Source organism: Natrix helvetica (assembly GCF_964273705.1).
Source record: "Natrix helvetica genome assembly, chromosome: 4".
NCBI classification, from domain to species: domain Eukaryota; kingdom Metazoa; phylum Chordata; class Lepidosauria; order Squamata; family Natricidae; genus Natrix; species Natrix helvetica.
The window spans coordinates 140,474,186-140,490,361 of NC_138550.1; the positions used below are offsets into that span (position 1 = coordinate 140,474,186).

General features: G+C 37.5%; 1 protein-coding gene across 1 annotated transcript in view; it reads right to left on the bottom strand.

The window, feature by feature from the left end:
* Window positions 1-2,832: 2,832 nt before the first annotated feature.
* The window catches only part of MMP16 (matrix metallopeptidase 16), a 184,606-nt gene continuing 171,262 nt past the window's right edge, over window positions 2,833-16,176 (bottom strand). The window contains exons 9-10 of the mRNA XM_081952437.1: window positions 9,350-9,465; window positions 2,833-4,781 (exon numbers count right to left, since the gene is read on the bottom strand). Of these exons, the coding sequence (XP_081808563.1) occupies window positions 4,447-4,781; window positions 9,350-9,465 (451 nt within the window). The 3' untranslated portion in view covers window positions 2,833-4,446. The remainder of the gene's footprint in view (window positions 4,782-9,349; window positions 9,466-16,176) is intronic.

A 16,176-nucleotide genomic window follows, 5' to 3' on the forward strand; every position in this document is an offset into this window, starting at 1 on the left:
AGTGGTGTGCTTTCTCCTTCATTGCTTTTAAGGAAATATGAAAGGGAAATAAAATATTTAAATGAATAAGGGAATAAATATTGTCTGTTGTTGTATATTAAAGTAATGGATATATAACAGCAAAGATGCAAAGTTTATTGACTGTTATCCATCTGTCAGTTTTGTGAATGTTCATAATACTGTATATCTATGTTTCCATTTTCCATATACAGATCAGCCAATGTTGACAATCACTTTTGGGAAGCTTCAATTGATGTGTCCAAAGTTTTTATTATTCACCAAACCTGTATGCAATCACCTGTCTTAATGTATCAGTATCAACATTCACTTTTAGTTTCTTGCAATAACGTATAGATCTTATGGATTCAATCCAACCTCAGAATAGATTCATTCATATGATGAATGCCAAAGCTAACTAATTAGCTACAGTTAAAAACAACCAATGTAATTTAATTATTTTAGTTGAAATTAAGCACAAGAATTGAGACAAAAGAAAAAAATACTATCTTAGTAGCAGAACTGATTGCTGATAAAAACTTATAATGCCTTTTCCAGTTAACTGATATATTTTGAAAGGAAAGGGTAAAGAAATGGATAACTCTGGGATCTGTTTACCATGCATAAGTCATGTAGTGCATCATCAGCTGAGTTAGATATAACTGGCTAATATAATGATCTCACAGTGGTACAATTGTTAAAATACCGTATATCATACCTTTAAGAGATTCCAAACCTCTATTTGCAATGCATATGTGCTATAAATGAAGGAATTCTTTTCTCCTTCATTCTATCATCCATTCATCGATCTGTTTATGTTGATGGAGTGTTGTCTGCGCAATCCTGTATTACATGCCTCTTTTACAAATAAAACCTCAATTCAGAATAAAAAACAAAGCCCAAAATCATGTTCATTTGAACCATACTAATCTTCATGCTGTACGCAATAGAAATATAAATTCAAGGCAGTCCAGCTAGTCATTACCAAAAAATAATACGCATATATACTTACACTCTCTATAAAATGATTTGGTAATGTTGATTAGGAAATTAGTAAGAAACTGTTTTCAGCCTAGTATATGTGTGTGTATTTGTGTGTGTACACACATGTACGAACCCATACATGTCAACGATGGCTGTTTTCAAGTATTTTAGTATTTGTATGCATTTTAGAATGCACTTAAAACAAGTCATATGTAGAAAGGACTGGTTTCACATGAAACATTTTATCAAAATTAAATAGAAATGTGTATACTGTAGCTCATTATTAAGAGTGTGCATGTATACATAGCAAATTTTCCATTCTCCTTGTACCAGTTACTAATGCTGGGCACATTCCATTGAGAAATTTTCTCCCCATGGAGTCAGTTGGAACTAAGCAGGAATAAGATCAGATTGTCTGCATATATTCCAGCTACAAGTAGGACTTTTCACCCTTTGCCCTTCTGTGATAGAACAGATGAATTCAGACAACATACATTAAGCTTTTTCCCCCTTGTAAAAATGTAGTCCCAATCCAAAATATTTGGAAAAGTCTTATTTCCCATTCAGCTTGTGCCAGTTTGCAAGTTAAAGGTCAAAGAGCAAAGACATCAAATAGTACACAGTAAGGAAATTCAGACAGCAAAGGTTTTTCTCTTTTTCACGAAGACAATATTTAACTCAGTCATGACCATCAACAGATCAATGAAGTTCAAGGCAAGCTGTTCATTGTATCAAAAGCTACCTCCCTGGAATCCAAGCTTCCATAAAAAGTCAGGCATCTGTCTAGTGGGGTGCATTCTTTCTGAACACTTTTCATAAATTCACAGCCCAATGACTGTAAAAAACTTGTCACTGCAAGAAGCAGTTCCTAAAATCAATGAAAGAGGTCTCTCAGTTGCTGACTTTTCTCTAGGAAAAATAAATAAATATATAACCTGCTCTGCAGGTCACATGGAAATGACAATACTGCTGTTAGCATACAATTACATAAGATGACAAAATACCAGGTAGTCCCCTGGGTTCTTTCCATGACTTAGTGCACAGCTAAATGTCAGAGGTCTTGCCAATCCTTTGAGAACTAAGATGAATACCAAATGACCACATTTTGTGAAGAGGAGGGGAAGATGAAACAGCAGCCAAGCAGTATCAGATGTTGCGTTCTCTTTTCCTTGATAGGGTTAACTATGCCTATGTGTCGATATTCAAAAGCAAGTTCTGTACTCATGCAGAATAGTTTTTTTAAAAAAATAAATAAATAAAAAGACAAGCTCTTTTAAAAATAAAAATGAAGCCAAATGCTACATAGAAGAGTTATGTCTAGTTCCACAATTAAACCCTATTTTCCTATTGTTCTTAAGCTGGAGAAGGACCAATGCTTTCATGAAAGCTGAAGGTAGTATGATAGGCGGACTGTTTCCAGCAGCGTCTCTTTCTCTTCTATTCATTCCCATTATACTGCTGTCATTTCTAATCAACAGCACAAAAAAGCCCCACAAAACTAGGGAGCAGAGACAATGTAATCCATAGGTAGTATTGCCTCATGCTAGCAAACGGTGTTTGAATTGCTGCAAATTATATGTATTTGTCTCCAGCCAAACTGCAGCCAAGTGTTTAATTCTACCCATTGCGGCTCACAAAGGTACGATGCATGGCCCTCCAAGCACCGTACCAAAGAAAAGGTCACTTGCATGATAAGAACGTAATGCCACTCATCAAGTCCTCTGCCATGTTTTTTGGCAGAATTAAAAAAAAAACCAGTTCACACACCCACTTTTCAAGAGTGTAAGGGAAGCTCATTATTTGTCAATGGGACCCATGGGGTCTACCAATAATGAGATCAATAGTGTTGGGAGAAAAAGAGCAGCAGAGAGACAAGGGAGACTGACAAAATGGCTTGGCATAGCACCAGCTGAAGACAAGGAGGCAATGTTGAAGAACTGTCACTACACATTCAGTATGGCAATTAAAAATAAATAAATAAACCCAGACATCAATTGGAAAATCCATGGTAACCTTTTATTGTATTATCCCCAATGGAGCTATTTACTAGAAATAGCCACATTCTTATTCGGCGTTCTGTCTAGTATTGCGATGGGCTGATTCAATCCCAGGCCTAACAACTGCCTTCCATTATCTGCAAATCCACTTGACCACTGCCAAACCCATTCTGGCTTCCTCTTCATTATGCTACTATGGAGTAACATAAGAAAATGTGTCCTGGAAACACACTAGAAGCAACAATGATGGGAGAAGATAGCAATGGCATTGAAGGCTCTGTAGATCTGATTTATGAGTTATAGAGTGTTACCTTTAAATAAAAGCAGAATCTGTATACTATTACCATTTCAATCAATATTATTTTCCACTCTGAAAACTGGCCTGATAGTTCTCAAAGAGACACTGATTATATAAACTTAGCACTAGTCTTACGTTTCTCAGTAACTTTTAATGTTATTTCATTGCATTTTTAATTCTGGATTTTGCTGTTTTCTAGTCTGGTTTCAAAATAAGGTTTCTGAGAAGCTTATGGAAAGCCTGGGACCAACTCGCCTGATACAATTCTGGAGAAAAGAGGAAATGGACTAGCGAGAAACCAATAAATGCTAAATCAATCAGTAAAAAGGATACTCTCTGAATATAGTAATGAATATAAATGTGTGAAAACATTGAGGACATAGCTCTGAACAATTGTATAAAACACAAAATGAATATATTATTAAGGCTGTTACTATATTGCAGATATTTTGGCCCCTTGTTTGTTGGAAAATGGCTGTCCAAACAGTCAGAATTCCTGTATGTCATCCTGATCTCCCACTTGATAAAAATTATATGTAGGAGTATAGGACTATATCTGTAGCTGACAGAAAGTAATCCTCTTTGGAGACAAAGCTGTTTTGGATCTTCACACTTCCTGAAAGTTCCATTGTGATTGTTGTGTTTTAGTTATTCTATCTTTTCTCTTTTAAAAAAATGCTTATATGTTTTCTTTTTTTTTTAACCTCACACGAAATTCTTTCAAAGTGAAAAAGAAAGAAAAAGAAAGAAAAAGAAAGAAAAAGAAAGAAAGAAAGAAAGAAAGAAAGAAAGAAAGAAAGAAAGAAAGAAAGAAAGACCCAACTGGGATGCCAGAGATTCTTCTTTTTTTCCATGTTGTTCTTTTTTTTTATGAATATCCTGATTGTTTTGCATTGGGTATATTGAGCGTGCAGAGGAAAGGCTGGAACTGAATGACAAAGACAGACGAAGGACTGGAGAAACGGCAGGTACTGTGTACGACTGAAGCTTCCTACTGGAGAAAATTCTCACTCTTGTGCAGGACAAGCAGCCCCCTGGGATTTAAAGATCATCCCTGGCTGAGACAGACACAGGCCTGCTCCTTGGTAGGAAACTCCGTAACAGCTCTTTTGTTGGATTTCATGTTACCACTACTCCTGGGAGAAAAGAAGAAGAAAAAATATCCCTACATCACACCCACTCTTGCATAGAGCGTTTGCAGTAAAGTATGTGGCGGGGTGTTCCTTTCCTCTTGAACTGGAACACAGTGTAAACCAATACAAGGAGGCACAGGGCCAGTATGCAAGGAATGACAATGGCTATAGCTTTCACAGTGCTGGCTGTGTTGTCCAGTTTGATGACAATGTCTACATCATCTTGAGGGCTGTGTCGGTCTTTGTCCCGGTCTGCTGGTCCATCACAACCCATAAAATCCTTGAGGATAGATCTAGGATATCCCGGTTCCACCCGGAGCATTTGATTGTTGAATTTCCAGTATTCTTTGCCTTTGTAGAAATATGTGAAGCCTATTTGGAAACAAATATTGAATTATTTCAATGGATTGATATTTGGACATCTCTCAGTAAAAGAACCTACTGCAAATGAGAATGCAACTGCAATTTGCAAATGAATGCAAGAACTTTGCCCCTTAGCAAAATAGCATCCTGATTCTATACACTAACTTTAGAATAGATTGCTATGCAATTTTATGAAACATTTTTTTCCATAAAACAATTCTTCCGTTTCCATAAAATTAGACTGTTTGTGCACCAATCAACAATTCTGGTTGAGTCATGCCCTGAAGTCTAACTTGTTCAATGTGATGGAAGAATTAAGTTTTAAATACTCCCACCCTCCTGAATCTCTTCCCTGTTGCATCATCATTTTTAAAATGAACTCTGAAACATAAAACAGGTGTACACAGCTTCCTAGCTTCAGGAGAGAGTTAGAATTTGGTCATTCAAAAGCAAAGCAGGACAATTACAGGGTGCCTAATTGCAGAAATCAACCTCTCTGCCACAAATATGTAAAGATTTTACCGTCTCAGCTGAAAAATGGTATCAATACAATAAAAACTTTCACAATGGGTATACAACATCCTGTTATTTATCAACTGCATGCAAACAATTGGGAATTTTACTCAATTTTATAACTTTGCCTCTCACAATGTGAGAGATAGTCAAAAAATTAAGTAGAATTAATTTGGAAAATCACAAAAAATCATTCCAATAATATAACAAACATATAAACAATAAGCTTTGTCTTTGAATGACAAAGAGCACAAATCTTTATTTTTTTAAAAATCACTTATTTCCCTATTCCAGGGGTGGCAAACTGGCAGCCTGCAGGCTGGATGCATCATGGGCAGGGCATGCCTACCCCAGGTCCACAAATGGGACAAACATCATGAAACAACATGTATTGGCAATAGGACGTGGCAAATTTGACACCTGTGCCCTATTCAAATTAAGCATCACTTTTTTTTTTTTTTTTTTGCTTTCCAGTTCAAATTTCTATGACAAGAATGTAAAAACAACTTGGCTTGGCCATTTATTAATTTTCATTATCTTTCTAAAAATTGAATGTATGTGAAGCTCTTTGGAATAATTTTATTTTGATGCCAATAGATGCAATCTTTCCCCCATTTTAAAATGTGCTTACTAGCTTGGGTGGAATGATGAGGCTTTAAATGAGAGGCAGGAGAAAGAAAATATGTCCCTTGACATATTCTGCAAGTTTTAACTTTCTGCAGTTTCCAAATTGTTTAAGAATAAGTTCCACTGAAATCAAAGAAGCTTCTTTCAAAGAATATTTCCAATATTTCATTTGAGTGCAAACATACTTTGGGTGACTGAGGTATGGAATATCCATTTTAATGTGAAAGCTCACAACTGTTTTGTTTTACCATTGTGGAAGGACTATGAGCTGCTACTAGGAGTTTCCATGGATAGTTTCCATTATCCTTCCATAAATCTTTTATTATGAGTACAATGCAAGTTCATTTATGGACTTACTAATTAGCTTAATAATATGCATTATTTTGACACAATCTATCTTGTTTGGATTATTTGCTTGTATTTTTCTACTCTGAATAATCATCACTATCATTACCCTATACTTTTGAACAATTACTATTATGCTGTGGTATTAGACAATGCACTTAAAATCTTGCTGAACAATATACGTTTGTTATATCTGTGAAGGTGATCTAATGCAGCAAAACAATAATATCATGATCATTTTTGGGTTACTAGAAGCAAACTCCCTCAGAGTCTGTCACGTATGTCCTACAAAAGCTAAGATCCTACTGGTGAGGAGAAAATTCTTATTTTGGAACAACAAAATTTTCTTAAGCTGTTGGGCAACATTCCTTTGCACTGATTCCCCAAACACCTCATCCTCCTTGACCTCTTAGTTGCTTATTTTTTACTCTCCCTTGTTCAGCTCCCATTACAGCATAGGTGTCTATGAGTCAGTCTTCAGCTGTTTGCAACAGGAGCAATTCTTCCTCTCTCTTCATTCTGGTTAGTATGTTCAAAATCTGTTTTTGGCAGTTTATTATTCTTTCTCATATCTGAAGTTGGATCCTGGTTAGCCACTCCTTCAACAGGATGAAGTGGGATCGGGAGAACCATCTTTCCTTAAGGAAAATGGGAAAGTGATTTGTTTCTCCAGCTCTGCAATGTATCTCCCAATGTTGAGAGGAAACTCCACCTTCAATTGCACCGAGCTTGCTGCTTCCAAGAGGCTGTAGGCTTTTATTCCCAGCGAGCTCAATGCAGCTGTTATTTTCCCTTACAGTACTTTCAGCGCAGCCAAAATCATTGGGGTGGAGAAGTTAAAGCTTCCCTGGTGATTGTAAAATGCAGCAAAGTTTGGATATTTAACGAAGTAATGTGCTATTAGATGATTAGCACGCTAAATAGAGAATTTGTACTGAATACTCCCAGGGATTAGGAAAACAGAAGAGAATGATGCCACAGCACATGATGATTTAGCAAAGGATATGGTGTAATACATGGGATACATGGAGAACTGGAAACAGAAGTGTGTGTGCCTCATTTGGATAGTAACTCCAGTTTCTTACACAGTTTAACCCCATACTATAGTCCTACATTCTGCTGAAACCCAGGAGAAATCTAGTTTTCTTGAAATTATTTTTTGTTTTTATGCATCGTACACAAAAATGCACATGTATTGTTTAAAGAGAATAAAATTGACTGTGCTAATAAAAAACACTGCTAGCATTTATTATATATTAGCAAAAAGTTTTTAAGGTAGAACAAGATCTATGAGTTAAATAGCTTAAATCTGAACATAGTCTTCTACTTCTCAGTTGGCATGTTTTCCGGCTACCTTTCAGCCCCCTCTAACTATCCCCTCACCCAAATGATTGAGAGCCAACAAGATTAATGTAAGTTGCCAAACTAAAAGCAGGTGGTCTGAACCCTTTTCCGCTAAAGTGTTATGATACAGTTTCAAGTGAAATCTCTGAAAAGAAGAAGGAAATGACTACAGGCAAAGTTTAATCACAGTTCTGTGAAACTAGGTATGGTGTTTCTCCTGCGCAACCTTGCTTGCTTTGCTAGCTTAAGCTTAATGCAATAGCCAATACAATCCTGCTTTTAGGCTACAATCTGCAGCACATTTTTGGCGGGCTCCAGCAGGTAACTTGTTTCTTTCTTATTCTATGAGAATCCATAGCATGTCCTAAGTTTATCTTTTAAAAACAACCCAACAAAAAAAGAAATATGCTTTCTTTTTAGTTTTATTGCCAGATATTTCATTGCCAATATTTTAGAGACTGTGAAGTTTAGTGTGAGTGAAAGACTGGAAAACCAATAAATATTTCTGTTATGTACCATGTAGATATGAGTCTAACAGACATGTAGCTATGCTTACAACATGGATAATTTGCTTTTAAAGATTGTAAGAGAGAGAGAGAGAGAGAGACAGAGAGACAGAGAGAGACAGAGACAGAGACACACAGAGACACACAGACAGAAAGAGAGAGAGATTTGTTTTCCAAATCACTTTCCTTTTTGAAAAAAGAAAGCAAGAAAACTTCTGTAGTTAAAAGGCTTCATTCTGAAAAGAGATTCTGTTCACGGAGAAGGCAGACTTAGAGCAAGGCACTAATTATTTCTGAGGGAAAAGCTTTTGTTAGAACAATTGGCGATTTGCGCTAAAGGAAGGAACAATGCTTAATAAGGGAAGAAATATCACATCTTATTTACAGAGAAACAAAAATATTACTGGGGACCTGTCATGGATAAAGAGAAAGAAAACTAAATAAATCTCTGATCAATTAATTGCATGTACACTGCTAGCAGCCCAATCATTGATTGCAATTATATTTGGAAATTTAAAACTTTGCAATCAAATAGCCAACAGCCCAAAGCAACAATTAATATTCATACAATGAAGCCTTCATTATCAAGAATATAATGCACATATTTCTGTAGTTCAATTCAGTTCAGTATTTGATATTCATAGGAATATGCAATATTGTATTTGTTAAATGGACTTATGTAAAGTATAAACCTCTAACTCTGTATTATGTGGTTCTAACCAAGTCCAGGGTAGATTGCTTTGAACAGACTTTTAGAACAGCATATTTCCATTTGGGTGGTTTGTGAAAAAAGTTCTGACCTAAAATATTTTGTAATTTGTAAAAGCAAATATTTTCTTAGCTGCAATTGGAAGGGGCTGTTTCCTTTCACAGGAAGTAAATCATAAGCTTTGCCTCTAAGCAAATGGGAAGGAGATACCAGCTCCTGGATGTCTCGCTCATCTGTAGTTGTCAGAAAACAACATTAAAAGAAACAAAACAAACTGAATCATGGTCCCACTATGATTTCCTCCCCCTCTCTCCATCTACATCAGTTACAAGCTTGACATTGAAGATGTGATTTAACCTGAGCATCAATGCAATGCCATATATTAAAAAGCTTTGGGCCTATTCCAATCATTAGATATCTTAAATGTATTTATTGCACTGTTATGGCGATCCACATTTAACAAAGAACCCTTTGAATAAATGAGGAAGGAAGGAAAAAGGAGCAAGCATTTGTGTTAACAAGAAGCTACATACCATTTTCTTTGTGAACAAAGGCTCCCTGAGGTGATTCTGGGATACCTTTCCAGATTGTGATTGATTTGGGATAACCTGTGTCCATAGTTCTTATATCTTCACTGTATCTCCAATACCTGAGAGAAAGAGTGAGGTTAGAATAAATTTTATGAATGCCTTTTTTTCAGTGTGTGAAATGAAGTACTCTGTGAAATGATAATATTAGGCAAGCTGGTTATTTCTATTTAAAGATATACTTCCAAATAGTAATAAAGACATTTAAACATTTGATGATTGAATACATGTTTCCAGTAAGTACATAAAAGATTAAAGATTAATCTATCCTGAGAACCAAATCAACGAGTGGTTTTATATAATTGAAAAAGTTATGATACTTAGGAGTTAAATCCAGCTGTACAATGATGAATTTATACCAATGCTTTATTCAAGATTTTAATCACATTCGGAGTTAGGGTCCCCTTATCACTTCTAATTCTATGTTGTACTTTTCAGAGTCTTTTTTAAAATTCCATTGTGCAATATTTATCAGTTCAAGCAGCTAGACTCCTTACATATCTTAATTTAAAAAGAAAAAGAAAATTAAATTTCAGTCTTATATATAAGAAGTAAGTCTTACTGAGTATTACAAGAAAATTTATGGAATTTTCTTAATAAACACTTTTTTCTAAATTATTTATATTTTTTAAAAGGAGTTATTTTTTTTACTCCCATAGCTTCCCCTCCTCAGATAGTAAAAAGGATTACTCCTGGCCTTAAGTACACTCCATTAATTACTTATTCTATATATTTATCTCTCCACTTTTATGTCTATCTGTCTATCTGCATCTGGTATACATACAGTAAGAATGCAATTTGCAACTGAAATCATTTGGTCTTATCCTCAGTAAATTTGCAATACACCTTATTTATGCAGTTCTTAAGAAGATAGATTGCCTTATTAACTGGGAGCAGAATCCTGCTTTTTTTTATAGGCCTCAGAGTATCTACATGCAACGAGCTCTGAAATCCTAATCAAAAGAAATATCAAATTCAGTTTTGGAGATTCTTTGTCAGTATCCAATGTACATTTGGAGAAGTTCTATATAAAAGCTCTATTTGCTAAGAAACATTTCATAGGAAAAAAATATTTTTTCTTTAAAAAAAAAACAATATCTTAGTAACACAAACCAGACTGCATTTCCACCAATATGCTCACATTCGTTTCTTCCTAACTCGATGATGTAATTTTTTGATTTATATGCAAAGAGTTGTGGTCTGCATTCATAGTGCTTTACAATGTTTATATTTCAAGGTAATTTGAGGCATATTTGATAAAAGTAACTCTCTAAGCTTTTAATAGGGCTTTGTATGGCTGTGAAAGTTGGACCATAAGAAAGGCTGAGCACCAAAGAATGGAGGCCTTTGAACTATGGTGCTGGAGAAGACTCCTGCGAGTCCCTTGGACTGCAAGGCAATCAAACCAGTCAGTCCTAGAGGAGATCAACCCTGACTGCTCTTTAGAAGGCCAGATCCTGAAGATGAAACTCAAATACTTTGGCCACCTAATGAGAAGGAAGGACTCACAGGAGAAGAGCCTAATGTTAGGAAAGATTGAGGGAAAAAGAAGAAGGGAACGACAGAGATGAGGTGGCTGGATGCCACCGAAGCAGTAGGCGTGAGCTTAAATGGACTCCAGAGGATGGTAGCGGACTGGAAGGACGTTTACCATGGGGTCACGATGAGCCAGACACAACTTCACAACTAACAACAAAAATATCCAAGTGGGAACTGCAGAAAAGAAAGCATCTTAGCAATGCATTGCTGCCTAGAATAAAGGTCCATTATATTCATGTTTTGAAAAATCATGGAAAAGAATTTATTTTTGCATCAATTAAAACAACTGGGGAAAAATAGTTTTTGGCATTTTTTTTCTATGCACAGAAAAATGAAAAGATCCATAGAATACCAGGTAGTCACCATGAGGAAAAATAAAATGACGAAGTTTGGAGATTTGTATAATATGACTCATTGCATTATAGATCTTTCAGTATTTTTCCCCTTGCTTTATTTAAGGCATATTCTGTTATTTACAGATGCAGTAATTTTGAATGCAAAAAAAATGTCATGTTAAAGAAATGCACAGTTTCGAGAAATCAAACATTCCTTTCATTATATACAAGCAGTGAGTGAGAACAAGCACCAGTCATTTCAATGCTTAAAAAAGGCAGAAATGGAAGGCTGAAGTACCTGCAAAGCAGGTATGTAAGACTTTTGAGATCAAGGATCAATTAAATTTAACATGGTTTGAATAGCAGAATGCACATAGGTGAAAGTTATTTGCAGAGATTGTGTTTCTTCTCACCTGTTTTATAATTCTATTATGCCTATTTTATAACATACAAGAATAATAATAATAATAATAATTTTATTTGATTAGCCGCAACCCTCTCCCGAAGGACTCGGGGCGGCGTACAATCAAGCAGATAAAAAATACACATAAGACAAACATATATACAAAAACAGAGACATATACATATGTGCATGGAGGAGGATGGACTTAAGTGAAAGACAGTTAAAAAACACAATTTAAAATCCCCTAAAATTACCAAATTAAAAAACCCATCAGGAGCGTTACTAAGTTATGGTCGAGCCAGGCCAGCTATTTGGAAAAGGTGGGTCTTGAGCTTGACACGGAAGGAGCGGAGGTCAGTAGTAGTCCTAATATCCGGGGGGAGGTCATTCCACAGGGCTGGGCCCGCCACAGAGAAGGCTCTGCTCCTAGGCGCCGCCCCATGGCACTGTCTGGTAGACGGCACCTGGAGAAGTCCCTCTCTGTGCGAGCGGATGGGTCGTAGGGATGTATGGGGCAGAATACGATCCCGCAGGTAACTAGGTCCTGAGCCATGGAGCGCTTTAAAGATCGTAATCAAAACCTTGAAACGCACTCGATAGACCACAGGGAGCCAGTGCAGCTCGCGCAGGAGAGGTGTCACATGGGAGTACTTGGTACTCCCCATAATCACCCGCGCGGCCGCATTCTGGACCAACTGCAGTCTCCGAGTGCATTTCAAGGGGAGCCCCATGTAGAGAGCGTTACAGTAGTCCAGGCGAGACGTCACCAGCGCATGGGTGACTGTGCGTAAGGCGTCCCGGTCCAATAGGGGGCGCAATTGGCGCACCAGGCAAACCTGGTGGAACGCCCCCCTGGCCACGGCTGTCACATGTTCATCCATGGACAGCCTGGCATCCAGGAGGACGCCCAAATTGCGCGCCCGCTCCACGGGGGCAAGTTGAATGCCCCCAATGGCCAGAGATGGAATTATCTGGTTGAACCGGGGGGCCGGAACCCACAGCCACTCCGTCTTGGAAGGGTTGAGCCTGAGTCGGTTGTCATCCATCCAGACCCGTACGGCTTCCACACACCGGGACATCACTTCGATGGCCTCGTTGGGGTGGTTCGGGGTGGAAATGTACAGCTGAGTATCAAGACAGTTGTTATATTGAAATGGCTAAAAACAGTGGTGTCAATGTTTAGCATTCACAGTCTTTGGAGGACCACAGAATAATGGGGAGGCAAATGGGAGTGACTACCATGACCAGAAGATGCAAAACAATCCAATAAGAGGCAGATGAATAGCAAGTTGACATCACTATATAATTCAATAATTCAAGAGGTGTGAAGACCCAAATGTCTGCCTCCTGCTTAGTTGAATAAACGTAAGATTTATGCAGGGAACATGCTCTGGCATTTGTTTGATTCTTTGGGATTTGCTTGTCTGTCTCTCTGTCTCCCTGTTCCTCCATCCGTCCATCCATCCATCCATCCGCCCTCATTTAGCTTAGTTTACTTTATTGTCATTGCACATCGTAAAATGAAATTAAATGCCGTCTTCAGTGTACATTATAACTATAAAAATAAAAACTCAAACACACATCCTTCACATCTTATAATAAATTAAAATTGAAAACCTGATATTGCATTAATATTACACTTCACCGTAGAATTCAATATGCTGCCCTGGGATAGAAGCTGTTTTTCAGCCTATTTGTCCTTGTTTTTATTATCCTGTACCGTCTGCCAGATGGTAATAGTTTAAAAAAAAGGTGCCCAGGATGAGATGGATCTTTAAGAATGTTTGAATTTTCTTAAAGCAGCAGGAGCTATAAAGCTCTTCCAAAGAGGGGAGAGGCAACCAATGATCCTCTGGATAATGACATTGACCCTCTGGAGTGCTGTCCTACCTGCCATTGTGCAATTGGAAAACCATACACAGGTGCAGTAAGTTAAAATACTCTATGGCGCAGTGGTAGAAGGTCACCATAGAGAATATTTGAAAAAAAATACATTGTGTTTGAAAAGCTGTGTAGCACTTCTAATATAATCTGCAAAAAAAGTGCTTCAGAGCACTGGAAATTATCTACAATGTCTACATCTTTTCCCAGGATCACTTGGAAGCAGCAGGAAAAAGATGCTGCTAATTTAAGGTATCGCAGATTGGTGCTACAATCTGTCACCAACACATTCCTCAGAGACTGAAGTCAAAATGTTATCCAGCAATACTGTATGGTTTTTCAGGTCTATCTTTCTCCTGGGAGGTTAGAACATCTTTTCACAGCCTTTGCAGGAAGGCAATTCTCCTCCTTTGGCTTTGTTATCACCTTTTGCCTCACTTTTTTTTTATCCCTACCAAATCATCACAGCTAAAGAAGCAACAGTGGGCTGTTCTCAGTTCATGAAGAACTTTGTAAGAGGCTTACATGTGCAATTAAAACCAGTGGGAGAATTCAACCTATATTACATTAAGAAGTAAAAAAAAAAGGGAGGGGGATATAAACTGTGCTGAGAAGCTTAGTGTGATATGGCCTTATTCCCACTAAGTGGTCAATATCCTGTAATAGCTCAATTATCTTAGCATGGCTCGTATGTTTCAAATCTCCTCCTTTATACACTTTATTGCATTTATGACCTGCGGGGTCTCATTATGTTTGTTGTGGACCTAAAAAGTAACCTTCTCCTCAACAGAAGTTTTTCTGTTACTTTCCTCTGTTTTTTTTCTTTTTGGACACAGTTTTTTTTTTCTGTTTCTCATCACTGTATTTTAAAGAAGACCTCAACTTTGTAAAAATGTCAATGGGAAAAAATTCTAATGTATAATACCTCCAATCTCAAACATGCAACTAGGATGCCTAGCATTTGAATAGTCCTCAAAGCAGGTGGACTGAACAAATATATGAAACAGATTAATATTAAAATAATATTCACACCCATAACAAGCAGATTATAAAAGAGTTTTGTCCTCCATAGGAGTTGATGGCAAGGTGCTTAATGAACTTCAGCTTCCCAAATGCTGCCTGTTTTCTGTCCACACAACTGTACACTCTGAAGCAGGGGTCCCCAACCTTTTGGACCCCAGGGACTACTAAATTTATAATTTTAAATCCTGTGAACCACTAATATGATCTGCCTAATGACTGGCTGAGTGGGCGGATCACTGAGTGGGAGGTCATGTGACTGAGTGGGTGTGGCCAACTTTATGGTGCCTCATTGGCCTCTACTTGCTCCTCCCCTCCCAGCCACTCCTTGCCTGCCTGCCTGGGCTCCTTACGGCCCCAACTGGAAGCAGTTTCTGGAGCTAAGCAGCCACCATGAGAAAGAGTTGGCAAAAGTGCTGGCTCAGTTCAAATTGGATCTGACTGAGAAGGAGGCGGAGCAGAAGCACCTCACCGAGGATTACAAGCATAGGCTTTCCAAGCAGATGGAAGACCTGCAGGAGTGCAAGGCCAAGTACCAGCACATGGAGGCTCAGTGGGCTGAGATGGTCAGTCCGTTCCAGACCATGATACATTCCCACTGGAAAAAGGCCCTCCAGCTCTTTTCCTCCAGTGGTGCTTCCCTCCAGGCTTACCTTCAGCTTCCCCCCATACCAGGAGGCTGAAGCAGACCTCAAGTTGGAATTTCTGCCCTGTTTCATTTCTAAAAATTGGATTGCTATCCTCTTAATAAAATCATGCAAGTCCAACTCAAATAAGAAAACAAATTGGTGAGATTGTTGAAAGTAATGCAAGATTTGACCAATGTTGAAGTTAGAAGGCAGAATAGACAACTGCACCAGTAAGTATCCCAAAGTCAAATGACCATCTATATAAGCACATCTAGTATAACTAAACTGGCTTAATCTTTACTGCTCAACGCTGAGCAAATGATAGACAGAGCTCAACTAAAAAAAATAGGCAAACTGTAAAATGTTTGATCTAATTGAAGACAACGTTCCTTAACTTCCTTTGGAAGTAAATTAACAGTATATCCATGCTGTTAGATTTTCTAGTCATTAGTACATGCTCATGATTGCGGATCCCCACTTATGTCTTTCTCTTATCTTCAACCCATGCAAATGCAATTTTCACCCATTTTTCTTGTTCCAGTTTGAAAGTACTGACTTCCTACTTGTGTCAGCTTCGGTGCAAATATGTGGTGTGCTTTCTGTGCTTTATTTTGTTCTAAGAAACTTTTGAAGTTTGATTGGCAATCATAACCCTAACCCTAATGGTAGAAATGCCAGTTTTTCTTCAAGAACACCTACTGAAGTTTTCATTACAATTGTAACATTTAGTAGACACATAGCATGTTCCCAACTCAAACCTGATAGAAATATGTTGTTTGTGTGTGATTTTTTTTAAAAAAATATTATTTTTCCTTTCCTGTGTGCTACCTACCTCTTCATGTGCCTTTTTTAAAAAAAATATGTCCATCATCAATGTACTGGTGGATTAATTAAATAAAGAAATGCCAACTAGAAAAGTCTACAGGTAGCTCAAGGGAAGAAAAATAATAATTAAAAAAAACAGCT